Genomic DNA, 14,156 nt, shown 5'->3' with positions numbered 1-14,156 from the left:
TAAAAAGAACGAACGAAGGGCGAGCTGTGAGAACACTTTACACCCCTCTGTGGTGTTATCGTTTTTATAAGAGGGGGGGGCAGCTTGTGAGATGGAGAGAGATGAGGGAGAAGAGGAAAAGAATAGGGAGAGAGGAAGAAAGTATGGAAAAAGAAAAGGTGGGAGAAACCGAAGAAAAGAGAGATTGAGAAGGGCGAGAAAAGGAAAAAGAGAGACGGGGGGGGGGGGGAGAAAGTAGGGGACAGAAAGAAGAGGGAAGGGGAGAGGAGGAAAGAGAGAGAGAGAAGGAGAGGGGTAAGAGAAGGTGGAAAAGGGAGAAAAGTGAAGGAAAGCGAATGAAAGGGGTGAGAGAAGGAAGGAGAGCAAGAAGAGGAGAAAGAGAGAAGGAAATAGTGAAAGAGAGGTGAAGAGGAGGAGAAGAAAAGAGAGCAAGAAGGGGAGACGGAGGGAAAAGAAAGAAAGCGAAGGTGGGAAGGAGCCTGAGACAGAGGGGTGAGAGAAGGAGAGAGGCAGAGATAGGAGGGGAAGAGAGAGAGAGAGAGATAGAGAGGAGAGAGAGAGACGGGGGGGGGGGAGAAAAAGAGAAGGTGGGAGACAGAGAGGAGGGAAGGGAGGAAGGATAGCACGAGAGAAGGAGGGAAAGAGAGAAAAGGGGGGGAGAAGGAAAGAGAGAGAGAGGGAGGGGGGTAAGAGAAGGTGGAAAAGGGAGAAGAAAAGTGAAAGAGAGTGAAAGGGGTGAGAGAAGGAGAGAGACGGAGAGAGAGAAGGAGAGACAATGAGAAACATAAAGAAGGAGAGAAAAGAGAGAGTGAAAGGGGAGAGAAAAGGAAGGGAAGCAAGAAGAGGAGAGAGAGAGGAAGATATAGTGAAAGGGGGAAAGAAAAAAGAGAGAAGGTTAAGAGAAGGAGAGAAGAAAAGAGAGAAAGAAGGGGAGACGGAGGGAAGGAGCCTGAGACAGAGGGGAGAGAGAAGAAGGGGAGAAGGAAAGAGAGAGTGCATGAAAGTGGGGGAGAAGGAGGGAAAGAGAGAAAAGGGGGAGTGAGAGAAGGAAAGAAGGAAAGGGGAGAAGAAAAGTGAAGGAAAGAGAGTGAAAGGGGTGAGAGAAGGAAGGAGAGCAAGAAGAGGAGAAAGAGAAGGAAATAGTGAAAGGGGGGAAAGAAAAAGAGAGAGAAGGAGAGAAGAGAAGAGAGCAAGAAGGGGAGATGGAGGGAAAGAAAAAGAAAGAGAAGGTGGGAAGGAGCCTGAGACAGAGGGGTGAGGAAAGGAGAGAGAGAGAGAGAGAGAAGGTGAGACCAGGAAAGCAAGAAGAGGAGAAAGAGAGGGGAATATTGAAAGAGGGAAAGAAAAAGAGAGAGAAGGTTAAGAGAAGAGAGCAAAAAGGGGAGACTGAGGGAAAGAAAGAAAAAGAGGAGGTGGGAAGGGAGGAGAGAGATGGAGTAAAACAGGGAAAGAAAGAGAAAAGAAAGGAAGGGAGAAGAAGAGAGGGAAAGAGAGAGAGGGAAGGCAGAAGAAAATGGAGCGTAAAAGGTTTGAGAGAAGGAAAGAGAAGAATACGGAGAAGGAGGGGAAAAAAAAGAGAGAAAGAGAAGGGGGAGAGGAGGGGGGGGGAGAGAGAGAAGAGTGAGAGAGGAGGAGGGGGGAGAGAGGAGGAGGAGGGGGGAGAGAGAGAGAAGGGGGAGAGGAGGGGGGGAGAGAGAGAAGAGTGAGAGAGGAGGAGGGGGGAGAGAGGAGGAGGAGGAGGGGGGAGAGAGAGAGAAGGGTGAGAGGAGGGGGGGAGAGAGAAGGGTGAGAGGAGGAGGAGGGGGGGAGAGAGAGAGAGAAGGGTAAGAGGAGGAGGGGTGGAGAGAGAGAGAGGGAGAAGGGTGAGAGGAGGAGGGGGGAGAGAGAAGGGAAAGAAAGAGAAAGGTGAGTGGAGAGAGGGAGGGAGGGGGGAGAGAGAGGAGCGAGGGGGGAGAGAGAGGTGAGGGGGGGAGAGAGAGGAGCGAGGGGGGAGAGAGAGGTGAGGGGGGGAGAGAGAGGTGAGGGGGGAGAGAGGAGCGAGGGGGAGAGAGAGGAGCGAGGGGGGAGAGAGAGGTGAGGGGGAGAGAGAGAGAACAAGAAGGGGGAAAGTGAAGGAAAAACATGAATGGGGAGAAGAGAGAGAAGAGGGGAAGGAGACACTCGTGGAGTCGCCTCGTTTCGGGTGTTGCGGGCGTTGGCCTCATTGTCGGCCTCTCTTATAGGATGCCTCCAGCAATGGCGTCCTTTATACATGGCGGCGTCCTCTCTTCTAGAAGTCATCAGAGGACGGCTTCTATCAGTGGAATATTCTCATTGGACACAACTGTTATCTCGGCATATGGAGGAAGCAGACAGTTAATTGGTGACAATAATAACCGTCATCCTCTTGCCGGCCGACCTTCTGTAGAAAGGCGGGGGGGGGGGGGGTGGGTACGGTCGGCAGAGCGGGGGAAGGGTGCCGGTTTTCTAGCAGCTATGGCCGGTCACTTTCCCCTCCGACATCTGTAATCCAGATTAAAACAGAAAATCCCACTACTTGCCTTTTCATCAATAACGGCCGAGGTGAAGGTGCTGAAGTCATCGGCAGGCTGGGAATTAAAGCAGAGAAGGCAGATCAGAGGATATCAGCGCCGTGCAGCTCATTAATATGTCCCCCAAATCTCCTAAGTGCATGTCATGGATCAGAAGCCTCCGCTAAATCCTCGCACAACCTTCAGCTTCTAAAATTACACTTCCCACCTGACAGGGAACAAGGACACTTCTTTTCAATTAATGCGTCGGGTTAACGGCTACTTACAATAAATTCCGAACCGCATTCCCCAGATTCTCCAATTTTTTTCATTTAAATTTTTTATTTTTTTTTTCTCTTCTAGTGCTTGACAGGATAAGTGAAGTCGGATGGTTCAGCAGGTATTAGCGGAGGCCTAACGCCGTCTTCTAATCCCATCAGACTCCCGCTGAGCCCCCGAAAAAAAAAAAAAAAAGGAAAAGAGACCCCTTTTACGAGAGGGGAAATCTCCACTCACATTTCCCACTTTGATCTTGGCGTGTTCCTCCAGCAGCCGGGCTTTGATCTGGGGCCACAGAGAGTCCGGAACGTAGAGCCGCGAGCAGGCCGAGCATTTCTGACCGCTGTACTCGAAAGCCGACCGGATGGCGCCGTTCACCGCGCTCTCGGCGTCGGCTGACTTGTGCACGAAATGGAAGTTTTTCCCACCGCATTCTGTGGAGGAAGAACGGACGTGTTGCTTTTTTTTTGTTTTTAACTGCAAGGCTTCAACCGATCGTAAGGGGCGGAGCCAAATAATGACATCTGCGCAGGGCCGGCGCTAGACCAGCCCCTCCCCCCCCCCTAAATAAAAATAAAACTTCAACATTTTTTAAAGCAAAACAGGAAGAAAAGAAAGAAAAGGATTTCTGCCATTAAAAAAAAAATGGCGTGGGGTCCCCCCCAATCCATACCAGGTCCTTTAGGGGGGGGGGGGAGGCCTTGGGGGGAGAAGAGGCCTTGGGGGACAAGGTGGTTTGAGGTGGAGCCCCTCCAGACCCAAAACACCCCCTCCTCCATGTTGAGAGCATTTGGCCTGTTATGGTTCAAGAGGGGGGGGGGCGCTTGCTTATTACCCCCTCCCCCCTTTCCTGGGCTTCATACTCGGATAAGGGTTTGGTATGGATTTCGAGGGGGGCCCCACGCAGTTTCTTCTTTTAAATGTTGCCCTGGGGGGGGGGGGGGGGTTCCCCTCAAAATCTATACCAGACCGGAAGGGAGCTCTGTCCGCCCCTCCTCCCAGCTCTCTCCTCCTCTCTGTACCATTGCCGGCAAAACTGAGAGCTGTGCTGGCTGCCCGACGCGACGTCATCGGGGGCTGAGGACATCTGGGACAGCCCAGCACAGCTCTCTGTTTTGCCGGAAGTGATCCAGAGAGATACAACCCCTTCAACAAATGGATCGCCAACATCGGGGGGTGTTGTCACAGGACCCCTGAGGACTCCTGGTTGTAGAAACGCTGCTCCAGAGGCTGGAAATGACTGTAGTACATACCACTACTACACTGCTACTACAGTGATCCTGGGCTGAGCGGCTGCCCTGCTACATTGTGAACACAGGAGGTTTTGCTCCTCAGCACGGCCGCCATTCAGAGAAGGCTTTGTAGTTTCTGAATGAAAGCCGCCTCTGATTGGAGGAGGTGGAGAGAAGGGTTGGGGATGTCAAATTCTACACCTTCTCCACTCCGAGAACGCTTTGCAGTCATTCTCTGAATGGCGCCCGTGCTGAGGAGCAAACCTCCTGTGTTCACAATGTAGCAGGGCAGCCACTTGGCCTGGAACCCAGACACTAGTAAGGATCACTGTTGTAGCGTTGTAGTAGTGCTGTTGTGGTAGTGCAATATTGGTGTAGTAGTGCTGTAGTAGCAGTGTGGAAGGGCTGTAGTAGCAGTGTGGGGTGGGCTATAGTATCGGTGTGGTAGTGCTGTAGTATCGGTGTGGTACTGCTGTAGAAACAGTGTGGTGGTGGTGTAGTAGCAGTGTGGTAGTGCTGTAGTAGTAGTGTGGTAGTGCTGTAGTAGTAGTGTGGTAGTGCTGTAGTAGTAGTGTGGTAGTGCTGTAGTAGTAGTGTGGTAATGGCGTAGTAGCAGTGTAGTAGTGGTATAGTAGTAGTGGTGTAGTATCAGTGTGGTAGTGCTGTTGCAGTGTTGTGGTGGTGTAGTAGCAGTGTGGTAGTGGTGTACTAGTGGTGTAGTAGCAGTGTGGTAGCGGTGTAGTAGCAGTGTAGTAGCAGTGTGGTAGCAGTGTGGTAGAGGTATGGTAGCAGTGTGGTAGCGATTTAGTAGCAGTGTGGTAGCTGTGTAGTATAAGTGTAGTAGCAGTGTGGTAGTGATGTGGTAGCAGTGTGGTAGGGGTTTAGTAGCAGTGTGGTAGCTGTGTGGTAGCGATGTAGTAGCAGTGTGGTAGCGGTGTAGTATTAGTGTAGTAGCAGTGTAGTATTAGTGTGGTAGCGATGCAGTAGCTGTGTGGTAGCGGTATGGTAGCGGTGTAGTATTAGTGTAGTAGCAGTGTGGTAGTTATGTGGTAGCCGTGTAGTATTAGTGTGGTAGCAGTGTGGTAGAGGTTTAGTAGCAGTGTGGTAGAGGTGTGGTAGCGATGTAGTAGCAGTGTACTATTAGTGTGGTAGCGGTGTAGTATTAGTGTAGTAGCAGTGTGGTAGCGATGTGGTAGCGATGTGGTAGCAGTGTGGTAGCAGTGTGGTAGAGGTGTGGTAGCGATGTAGTAGCAGTGTAGTATTAGTGTGGTAGCGGTGTAGTATTAGTGTAGTAGCAGTGTGGTAGCGATGTGGTAGCTGTGTAGTAGCAGTGTGGTAGCTGTGTAGTAGCAGTGTGGTAGAGGTGTGGTAGCGATGTAGTAGCAGTGTAGTATTAGTGTGGTAGCGGTGTAGTATTAGTGTAGTAGCAGTGTGGTAGCGATGTGGTAGCAGTGTGGTAGAGGTGTGGTAGCGATGTAGTAGCAATGTAGTATTAGTGTGGTAGCGGTGTAGTAGCAGTGTGGTAGCGATGTGGTAGCAGTGTAGTATTAGTGTGGTAGCTGTGTAGTAGCAGTGTGGTAGCTGTGTAGTAGCAGTGTGGTAGAGGTGTGGTAGCGATGTAGTAGCAATGTAGTATTAGTGTGGTAGCGGTGTAGTAGCAGTGTGGTAGCGATGTGGTAGCAGTGTAGTATTAGTGTGGTAGCTGTGTAGTAGCGGTGTGGTAGAGTTGTGGTAGAGGTGTAGTATAAGTGTGGTAGCGATGTAGTAGCAGTGTGGTAGCAGTGTAGTAGCGGTGTCTACTACAGTGATTTTCCTCTTCCAGGTCTGGTATATACATAGTTGGTCCAAGCTGGAACAATGTAGCTGTGTATAAAATCTCCATTCCTGGAATTCCTCCGTCCACATAAGAAGACTTCAGGATCTGAAGACTAAGATGGGGACTTGTAGGAACCCCGAGGTCCCGGCACTTCAGGACTGTTGCTGCCTTAGACATGGTTCAGGTCGGGTCGGGTTCCTTTAGATATGGGGGCCCAATGGGCAGCACTACTGGAAAACTGGCCAGTGGCGGTGCCCGGGGTAGTCCCCAGATTCTCTACTCCTCTCCTGCCTAATATCGCCTGTAGTGATTGGAGTGGAAGACGGAGAGAAGAGTCATTTAGGAGAGAAGTTCTACCATAAGAAAAATAAGGAATTGGGGGGGGGGGGGGGGGGTCTGAACTCGGAGCCGCTCACCTCCAGCCAGGCGGGGGAAGGTCCGGTATCGGTCCAGATTCTCTGCAGTTTGTTTCCAAAGCCGCTTAAAGGTTCTGGGTATAAAAAAAAATAGTTATTGCCGAATAGAAAAGGAAGAGAAATAATAATCTACAGAAGAGAGCACTTTGCCGATCAATGTTGGTGAATCCAACGCCAATTTTTATTTTTGATTAAAAGTATGAAAGGGTTAGAACTCCTGTCAGGTTTTTATTGCTTTCTGTGTCCCCGCTGGGGAGATTCCCCCTCTCTGTATGTCATGTGATCGGTGTCACTGGAAGTGATAAACCTCCCAGAACAGGAACGGAGGGGGGATCTTCCAATGGGGACACCTGCTCTGGTGACAACTAAGTGGGAATTTACTTCAATTGGAGAATTTGCTTCCCACTTCCTGTTGTGATGACAGCATGGAAACAGAAGGATACATTTCCCCAATGAGACGCCTCCTTAAACTTGGGGTCATTGGGAAGAATGGTCCTCACACTTGTGGTCATTGGGAAGAATGGTCCTTACACTTGTGGTCAGTGGGAAGAATGGTCCTTACACTTGTGGTCATTGGGAAGAATGGTTCTTACACTTGTGGTCATTGGGAAGAATGGTCCTCACACTTGTGGTCATTGGGAAGAATGGTCCTCACACTTGTGGTCATTGGGAAGAATGGTCCTCACACTTGTGGTCATTGGGAAGAATGCTCCTCACACTTGTGGTCATTGGGAAGAATGCTCCTCACACTTGTGGTCATTGGGAAGAATGCTCCTCACACTTGTGGTCAGTGGGAAGAATGGTCCTCACACTTGTGGTCATTGGGAAGAATGGTCCTTACACTTGTGGTCATTGGGAAGAATGGTCCTTACACTTGTGGTCATTGGGAAGAATGGTCCTCACACTTGTGGTCATTGGGAAGAATGGTCCTCACACTTGTGGTCATTGGGAAGAATGGTCCTCACACTTGTGGTCATTGGGAAGAATGGTCCTCACACTTGTGGTCATTGGGAAGAATGGTCCTCACACTTGTGGTCATTGGGAAGAATGGTCCTCACACTTGTGGTCATTGGGAAGAATGGTCCTTACACTTGTGGTCATTGGGAAGAATGGTCCTTACACTTGTGGTCATTGGGAAGAATGGTCCTTACACTTGTGGTTAGTGGGAAGAATGGTCCTTGCACTTGTTGTCATTGGGAAGAATGGTCCTCACACTTGTGGTCATTGGGAAGAATGGTCCTTACACTTGTGGTCATTGGGAAGAATGGTCCTCACACTTGTGGTCATTGGGAAGAATGGTCCTTACACTTGTGGTCATTGGGAAGAATGGTCCTCACACTTGTGGTCATTGGGAAGAATGGTCCTTACACTTGTGGTCAGTGGGAAGAATGGTCCTCACACTTGTGGTCATTGGGAAGAATGGTCCTTACACTTGTGGTCATTGGGAAGAATGGTCCTCACACTTGTGGTCATTGGGAAGAATGGTCCTCACACTTGTGGTCATTGGGAAGAATGGTCCTCACACTTGTGGTCATTGGGAAGAATGGTCCTCACACTTGTGGTCATTGGGAAGAATGGTCCTCACACTTGTGGTCATTGGGAAGAATGGTCCTCACACTTGTGGTCATTGGGAAGAATGGTCCTCACACTTGTGGTCATTGGGAAGAATGGTCCTCACACTTGTGGTCATTGGGAAGAATGGTCCTCACACTTGATGAATGATGAATGTTGTCAGTGGGAACTTATCTGAGAGGCTAAAGTTTCTCATTGCTCCAGGAACCCCTAGCAACCTCTGGAGGAACCCTGGAGTTACATGGAATCCTGGTTGAGAAACCCTGCTCTAGCACTTTCCTCCCCAGCCTATCCCTTTCATTCGTTGGATTTCAGTTTTGTCCATCATGGAGGCTCAGGGTGACATGGGCATTACCTAGGGTGGTCTGTATACAGCTTTTCTAGGAATGCCCCCACCTCCAGACACCCACCACCCCAGGAGGGCCATTAATAAGCATATTAAACATCAGCTTTAACCATTCCTTACAAAAAAAAAAAAAAAAAAAAGTTTAGGCTTTAGATATACTTTGTTTTATATTCAGGTGATGGACCTATCAAATATAAGAACACAAAACAATGAAGTGTAGATTACTTCACCATCTCAGCACCCCTCCCCCCCATGAGGAAATCTTCATACTTCTCTGGAACTTACGGAAAGCTTCCTGTGAAATTGATTCCGCTGAGATGTTCTGAGCTGGTGATGGTATCTCCAAAGACCGGGCCATCTGCCGGGACAAACTGTATAATGTTGGGCGGTAGGCCGGCTTCACGGAGGACGTTGTACACCGCATAACTGGCAAGTATGGCCGTATCGCTGGGCTTCCACAGGACCACATTACCCTGCCAAGTGACCATACACAAGCGGGTTAGTTAAACTACAAATTTTATGCAAGTGCATGCTATTGGGGGAACTCGCATTGTAGGGGGGGGGGGGGGCGAGTGCAACGTTTCAGGAATTTCCCAGGCATAATAATAGGAGTTATGTAGTGATAGCAGATGGGGAGTTATGTGATAATGGCGGGGGGTAGGCCTTGTATGGTGACGGCGGGATGGACTTGTACGATGACGGTAGGGCTTGTTTGGTGATGGTGATTGAGACTTGTATGGTGATGGGGGGTAGGACTTGTATGGTGACACGGGACGGACTTGTACGATGATGGCGGATGGGAGTTATACGGTGATGGCGGTTGGGAGTTATACGGTGATGGCGGTTGGGAGTTATACGGTGATGGCGGTTGGGAGTTATACGGTGATGGCGGTTGGGAGTTATACGGTGATGGTGGTTGGAAGTTATACGGTGATGGCGGTTTGGAGGTATACGGTGATGGCGGTTGGGAGGTATACGGTGATGTTGGTTGGGAGGTATCCGTGATGGCGGTTGGGCGTTATAGGGTGATGGCGGTTGGGAGGGATACGGTGATGGCGGATGGGAGTTATACGGTGATGGTGATGGGGGGTAGGACTTGTATGGTGACACGGGACAGACTTGTACGATGATGGCGGATGGGAGTTATACGGTGATGGCGGTTGGGCGTTATACGGTGATGGCGGTTGGGCGTTATACGGTGATGGCGGTTGGGCGTTATACGGTGATGGCGGTTGGGCGTTATACGGTGATGGCGGTTGGGCGTTATACGGTGATGGCGGTTGGGAGGTATACGGTGATGGCGGTTGGGAGGTATACGGTGATGGCGGTTGGGCGGTATACGGTGATGGCGGTTGGGCGGTATACGGTGATGGCGGTTGGGAGGTATACGGTGATGGCGGTTGGGAGGTATACGGTGATGGCGGTTGGGAGGTATACGGTGATGGCGGTTGGGAGGTATACGGTGATGGCGGTTGGGCGGTATACGGTGATGGCGGTTGGGAGGTATACGGTGATGGCGGTTGGGAGTTATACGGTGATGGCGGTTGGGAGGTATACGGTGATGGCGGTTGGGAGGTATACGGTGATGGCGGTTGGGAGGTATACGGTGATGGCGGTTGGGCGGTATACGGTGATGGCGGTTGGGCGGTATACGGTGATGGCGGTTGGGCGGTATACGGTGATGGCGGTTGGGCGGTATACGGTGATGGCGGTTGGGCGGTATACGGTGATGGCGGTTGGGAGGTATACGGTGATGGCGGTTGGGAGGTATACGGTGATGGCGGTTGGGCGGTATACGGTGATGGCGGTTGGGCGGTATACGGTGATGGCGGTTGGGCGGTATACGGTGATGGCGGTTGGGCGGTATACGGTGATGGCGGTTGGGCGGTATACGGTGATGGCGGTTGGGCGGTATACGGTGATGGCGGTTGGGAGGTATACGGTGATGGCGGTTGGGAGTTATACGGTGATGGCGGTTGGGAGGTATACGGTGATGGCGGTTGGGAGGTATACGGTGATGGCGGTTGGGAGGTATACGGTGATGGCGGTTGGGACGTATGCGGTGGTATGCAGCTGACTGAAATTGAGAAGCCCCGGTTTAGACAAGATGAGCTTTTGTGAAGTAAATCTTTGTAGAAGAGGCTTCTTATTGAAGTCTTCCTCTCACTGTCATGTTCTACAATGACATGAAACGCGTTGATCACACCGACACGCCGAGGATGGTAATTAGAGGACGTCTGACAGGCAGATAATGGCAGCTCCTCCATCATCTCGCTGCATTTCTGACTTCCATTACGGCAGAATACCGCACCTGCAAATAAGCGTTTAATAACCCCCAACACCTATTGTGTGTCTGACATGAGACTTCAAAGAGAACACCTGAACCCGATTACCCCCCCCGCCCCTCCCCCCACAAAGTGCACTGCCTTCCTAACCCCTACTTATCTGGGAGGGGCAATCCTTCCCCGTCGGAAGAAAGTTCAGAATTCTCTTTATCTCTCCTGAAAACACGTTGCGGATGAAACACTGCTAAAATATGTGAGAAGAATGGCGGATCGTCTCGGGATCATCCAGCCGCGAGGATTACGTCTGAGCGCGGCGGCGTTTGATCTGATGGTTCCCGGGATTAGCGGCCGCATGTTTTACAACAACAACGTCCTCTAATTACTCCTCACATCCGAGGCGAAGAGGCGAATGGAATTTTTATTTTTTTTTCTATCTTCAGAATTCAACTTTCCGAAGGTGGAGGAATTCACCAAAACCGCGCCCGCGGGCGCGTTCACACAGACGTACCTAAAGGAGGTCTCCGGGTTTTGGGCTCGTCTATGAGCGCACGCAAGAAGCCCCCCGACTCTTTTCCAAAAAAAATGCAGTGAACAAAGAAGGGCAACACCACACATCTGCTCCAAGAGATAAAAGGTGAGGGGGGGGGAGCTCCAGCACACGGCCTGTGATTGACAAGCTCGGCTCCTGTGTGCTACATGGAGGAGGGTGTGTCCCTTCCCTCCAATCAGCTCTCAGAACTCTTCTCACTGAGCTCTGAGGATTGTGACATCAGCTCCCAGACTCCCCCCCCCCCCCCTTTTTTTTTTTTTTCCTGAATTCTCAGACCAGCTTTATAAATTCTGGACTTTGAATGGATGTAGAAAAGGGAAGACTGCAGATAAACAGGTATGACTTACAGTGCCTTGAAAAAGTATTCATACCCCTTGAAATTTCACACATTTTCTCATGTCACAACCAAAAAAGTAAATGTATTTTATTGGGATTTTATGTGATGGACCAACACAAAGTGTCACATAATTGTGAAGTGGGAGGAAAATGATACAAATAAATATGTGAAAAGTGTGGGGGGAGGGGCATTTGTATGGCGTCCCCTTTATTCTGATACCCCTAACTAACATCTAGTGGAACCAATTGCCTTCAGAAGTCACCTAATTAGTAAATAGAGTCCACCTGTGTGTAATTTAATCTCCGTATAAATACAGCTGTTCTGTGAAGCCCTCAGAGGTGTGTTAGAGAACCTTAGTGAACAAACAGCATCATGAAGGCCAAGGAACCCACCAGACAGGTCAGGGATGAAGTTGTGGAGAAGTATAAAGCAGGGTTGGGTTATAATAAAATCTCCCAAGCTTTGAACATCTCACGGAGCTCTGTTCAATCCATCATCGGAAAATGGAAAGAGTATGGGCACAACTGCAAACCTACCAAGACATGGCCGTCCACCTAAACTGACCGGGCCGGGCAAGGAGAGCATTCATCAGAGAAGAGCCAAGAGGTCCATGGTAACTCTGGAGGAGCTGCAGAGATCCACAGCTCAGGGGGGAGAATCTGTCCACAGGACAACTATTAGTCGTCTCTCCACAAATCTGCCCTTTATGGAAGAGTGACAAGAAGAAAGACATTGGAGAAAGAAAGTCATAAGAAGTCCTGTTTGTAGTTTGTGAGAAGCCATGTGGGGGAGGGGGCAGCAAACATGTGGAAGAAGGTGATCTGGTCAGAGGAGACCAAAATTCTACTTTATGGCCTAAAAGCAAAACGCTATGTGTGGGGAAAACTAACACTGCCCATCCCCCGAACACACCATCCCCACCGTGAGACATGGTGGTGGCAGCATCATGTGGTGGGGATGGTTTTCTTCAGCAGGGACAGGGAAGCTGGTCAGAGTTGATGGGAAGATGGATGGAGACCATTTCCTGGAGTTTTGCTTTAATTAGGATCTTGTTGTAATGAGGACAGTACAGTAAATGCGCACTTACCATCAATGCTGGAGCCCCGGCCAAGTTTCCCCCAATGGCAGTAAAGTTGAAAGGAGAGACGGCAGCGATGAATCCCTGGCAGAGGGAAAAGCAGAAGTCAATGAGATGAGTGCACAGAGCGTCCCAGCTCAACCCCCCCCCCCCCCAGCACAAATCCTCTACCCCTCAAATTTCCCCAAAATTTTTGCTCCCACCACAAATACCCCCCCTCCAATCATTCCTACTAGAGCAATCCCCCCCCCCCTTCCCAAGAAAAAAAATCCCACCTAGTACAAATCCCCCCTTCCCCTCCCAAATCCCAACTTCTAGCATAAACTTTTCAATTGCCCCCTCCCCGATGGAATGAAACGCGTGAACACCACCTGCTTTACTATTCTGCACTCTGATTGTGTTTCTTATATTCCTTTAGTCCCCTCCCCCCCATGACCTATGACCTCTGCATGGCGTGGTACCTCCAGGCCGCGGTACACCAGAGTGTTGGTACTGATTGGCACACTGATTGGCTGCTCGTGCTGCAGCTGCAAGGCATACTTGGCGTTGAATCGGAAAAAGTCGATGAGCTCGGCGGCGGCGTCTATTTCGGCCTGAATAGCGGTTTTCCCCTATAAAAATAATAAAAATAATAATAAAATCCAGACGTTTCCGGGGGCTGTGAGCCCGCCATTGGATGGGAAGAGAGTGGGCGGGGTCCACTCATCGTCGGGGTGCCTCACCTGTCCAATCATGGTCTTGGCCAGAACCTCCGCCCTCCGGGGGCCGCTCAGAAGGTCGGCGGCTTTAAAGAAAATCTGTGCGCGGTCCTCGGGCGGCTTCAGGTCCCACTCCTTGCGGGCGGACAAAGCACCATCGATGGCCTTGGTGAGGAGTTCCTGCGACGGAGATTCCGGTTCTCATTACTTGTACATTAGAGAAGAATGAGAGCCGCTAAATACACAGAGAAGGGAGGAGCTCCCCCTGTCCATCCAGACCTGATATCTACACAGCTCTGCCACTGGATTATAACTTTTATATTAATAGACTGCCAACATCTGCCCCACAGCTGTAGAAATGAGGGCAATAATGTTACATTTGGAGCACAGAGAAATACTATGAGAATTCCAGGGATGGATGTTCTATATATAGTTCCAATATTCTGCATTGGTCCTACTGACCACCAATGTAAGGGGGCATTGGTCCTACTGACCACCAATGTAAGGGGGCATTGGTCCTACTGACCACCAATGTAAGGGGGCATTGGTCCTACTGACCACCAATGTAAGGGGGCATTGGTCCTGCTGACCACCAATGTAAGGGGGAATTGGTCCTGCTGACCACCAATGTAAGGGGGCATTGGTCCTGCTGACCACCAATGTAAGGGGGCATTGGTCCTGCTGACCACCAATGTAAGGGGGCATTGGTCCTGCTGACCACCAATGTAAGGGGGCATTGGTCCTGCTGACCACCAATGTAAAGGAGGCATTGATCCTGCTGACCACCAATGTAAAGGAGGCATTGATCCTAGTGACCACCAATGTAAAGGAGGCATTGATCCTAGTGACCACCAATGTAAGGGGGCATTGGTCCTGCTGACCACCAATGTAAGGGGGCATTGGTCCTGCTGACCACCAATGTAAGGGGGCATTGGTCCTGCTGACCACCAATGTAAGGGGGCATTGGTCCTGCTGACCACCAATGTAAGGGGGCATTGGTCCTACTGACCACCAATGTAAGGGGGCATTGGTCCTGC

General features: G+C 50.4%; 1 protein-coding gene across 1 annotated transcript in view; it reads right to left on the bottom strand.

The window, feature by feature from the left end:
• ALDH4A1 (aldehyde dehydrogenase 4 family member A1) overlaps positions 1 to 14,156 on the bottom strand; it is a 44,194-nt gene that overhangs the window by 15,393 nt on the left and 14,645 nt on the right. Inside the window, exons 5-11 of the mRNA XM_077456323.1 lie at positions 13,144 to 13,299; positions 12,883 to 13,032; positions 12,431 to 12,505; positions 8,457 to 8,644; positions 6,254 to 6,327; positions 3,027 to 3,223; positions 2,541 to 2,588 (exon numbers count right to left, since the gene is read on the bottom strand). Of these exons, the coding sequence (XP_077312449.1) occupies positions 2,541 to 2,588; positions 3,027 to 3,223; positions 6,254 to 6,327; positions 8,457 to 8,644; positions 12,431 to 12,505; positions 12,883 to 13,032; positions 13,144 to 13,299 (888 nt within the window). The remainder of the gene's footprint in view (positions 1 to 2,540; positions 2,589 to 3,026; positions 3,224 to 6,253; positions 6,328 to 8,456; positions 8,645 to 12,430; positions 12,506 to 12,882; positions 13,033 to 13,143; positions 13,300 to 14,156) is intronic.

This window comes from Lithobates pipiens, unplaced genomic scaffold (assembly GCF_037356315.1).
Source record: "Lithobates pipiens isolate NorthernLeopardFrog02 unplaced genomic scaffold, aLitPip1_a1.2 Scaffold_27, whole genome shotgun sequence".
Classification (NCBI taxonomy): Eukaryota; Metazoa; Chordata; class Amphibia; order Anura; family Ranidae; genus Lithobates; species Lithobates pipiens.
Note: the sequence above shows the minus strand (reverse complement) of the source record. Positions and strands in the feature narration are given on the sequence as shown.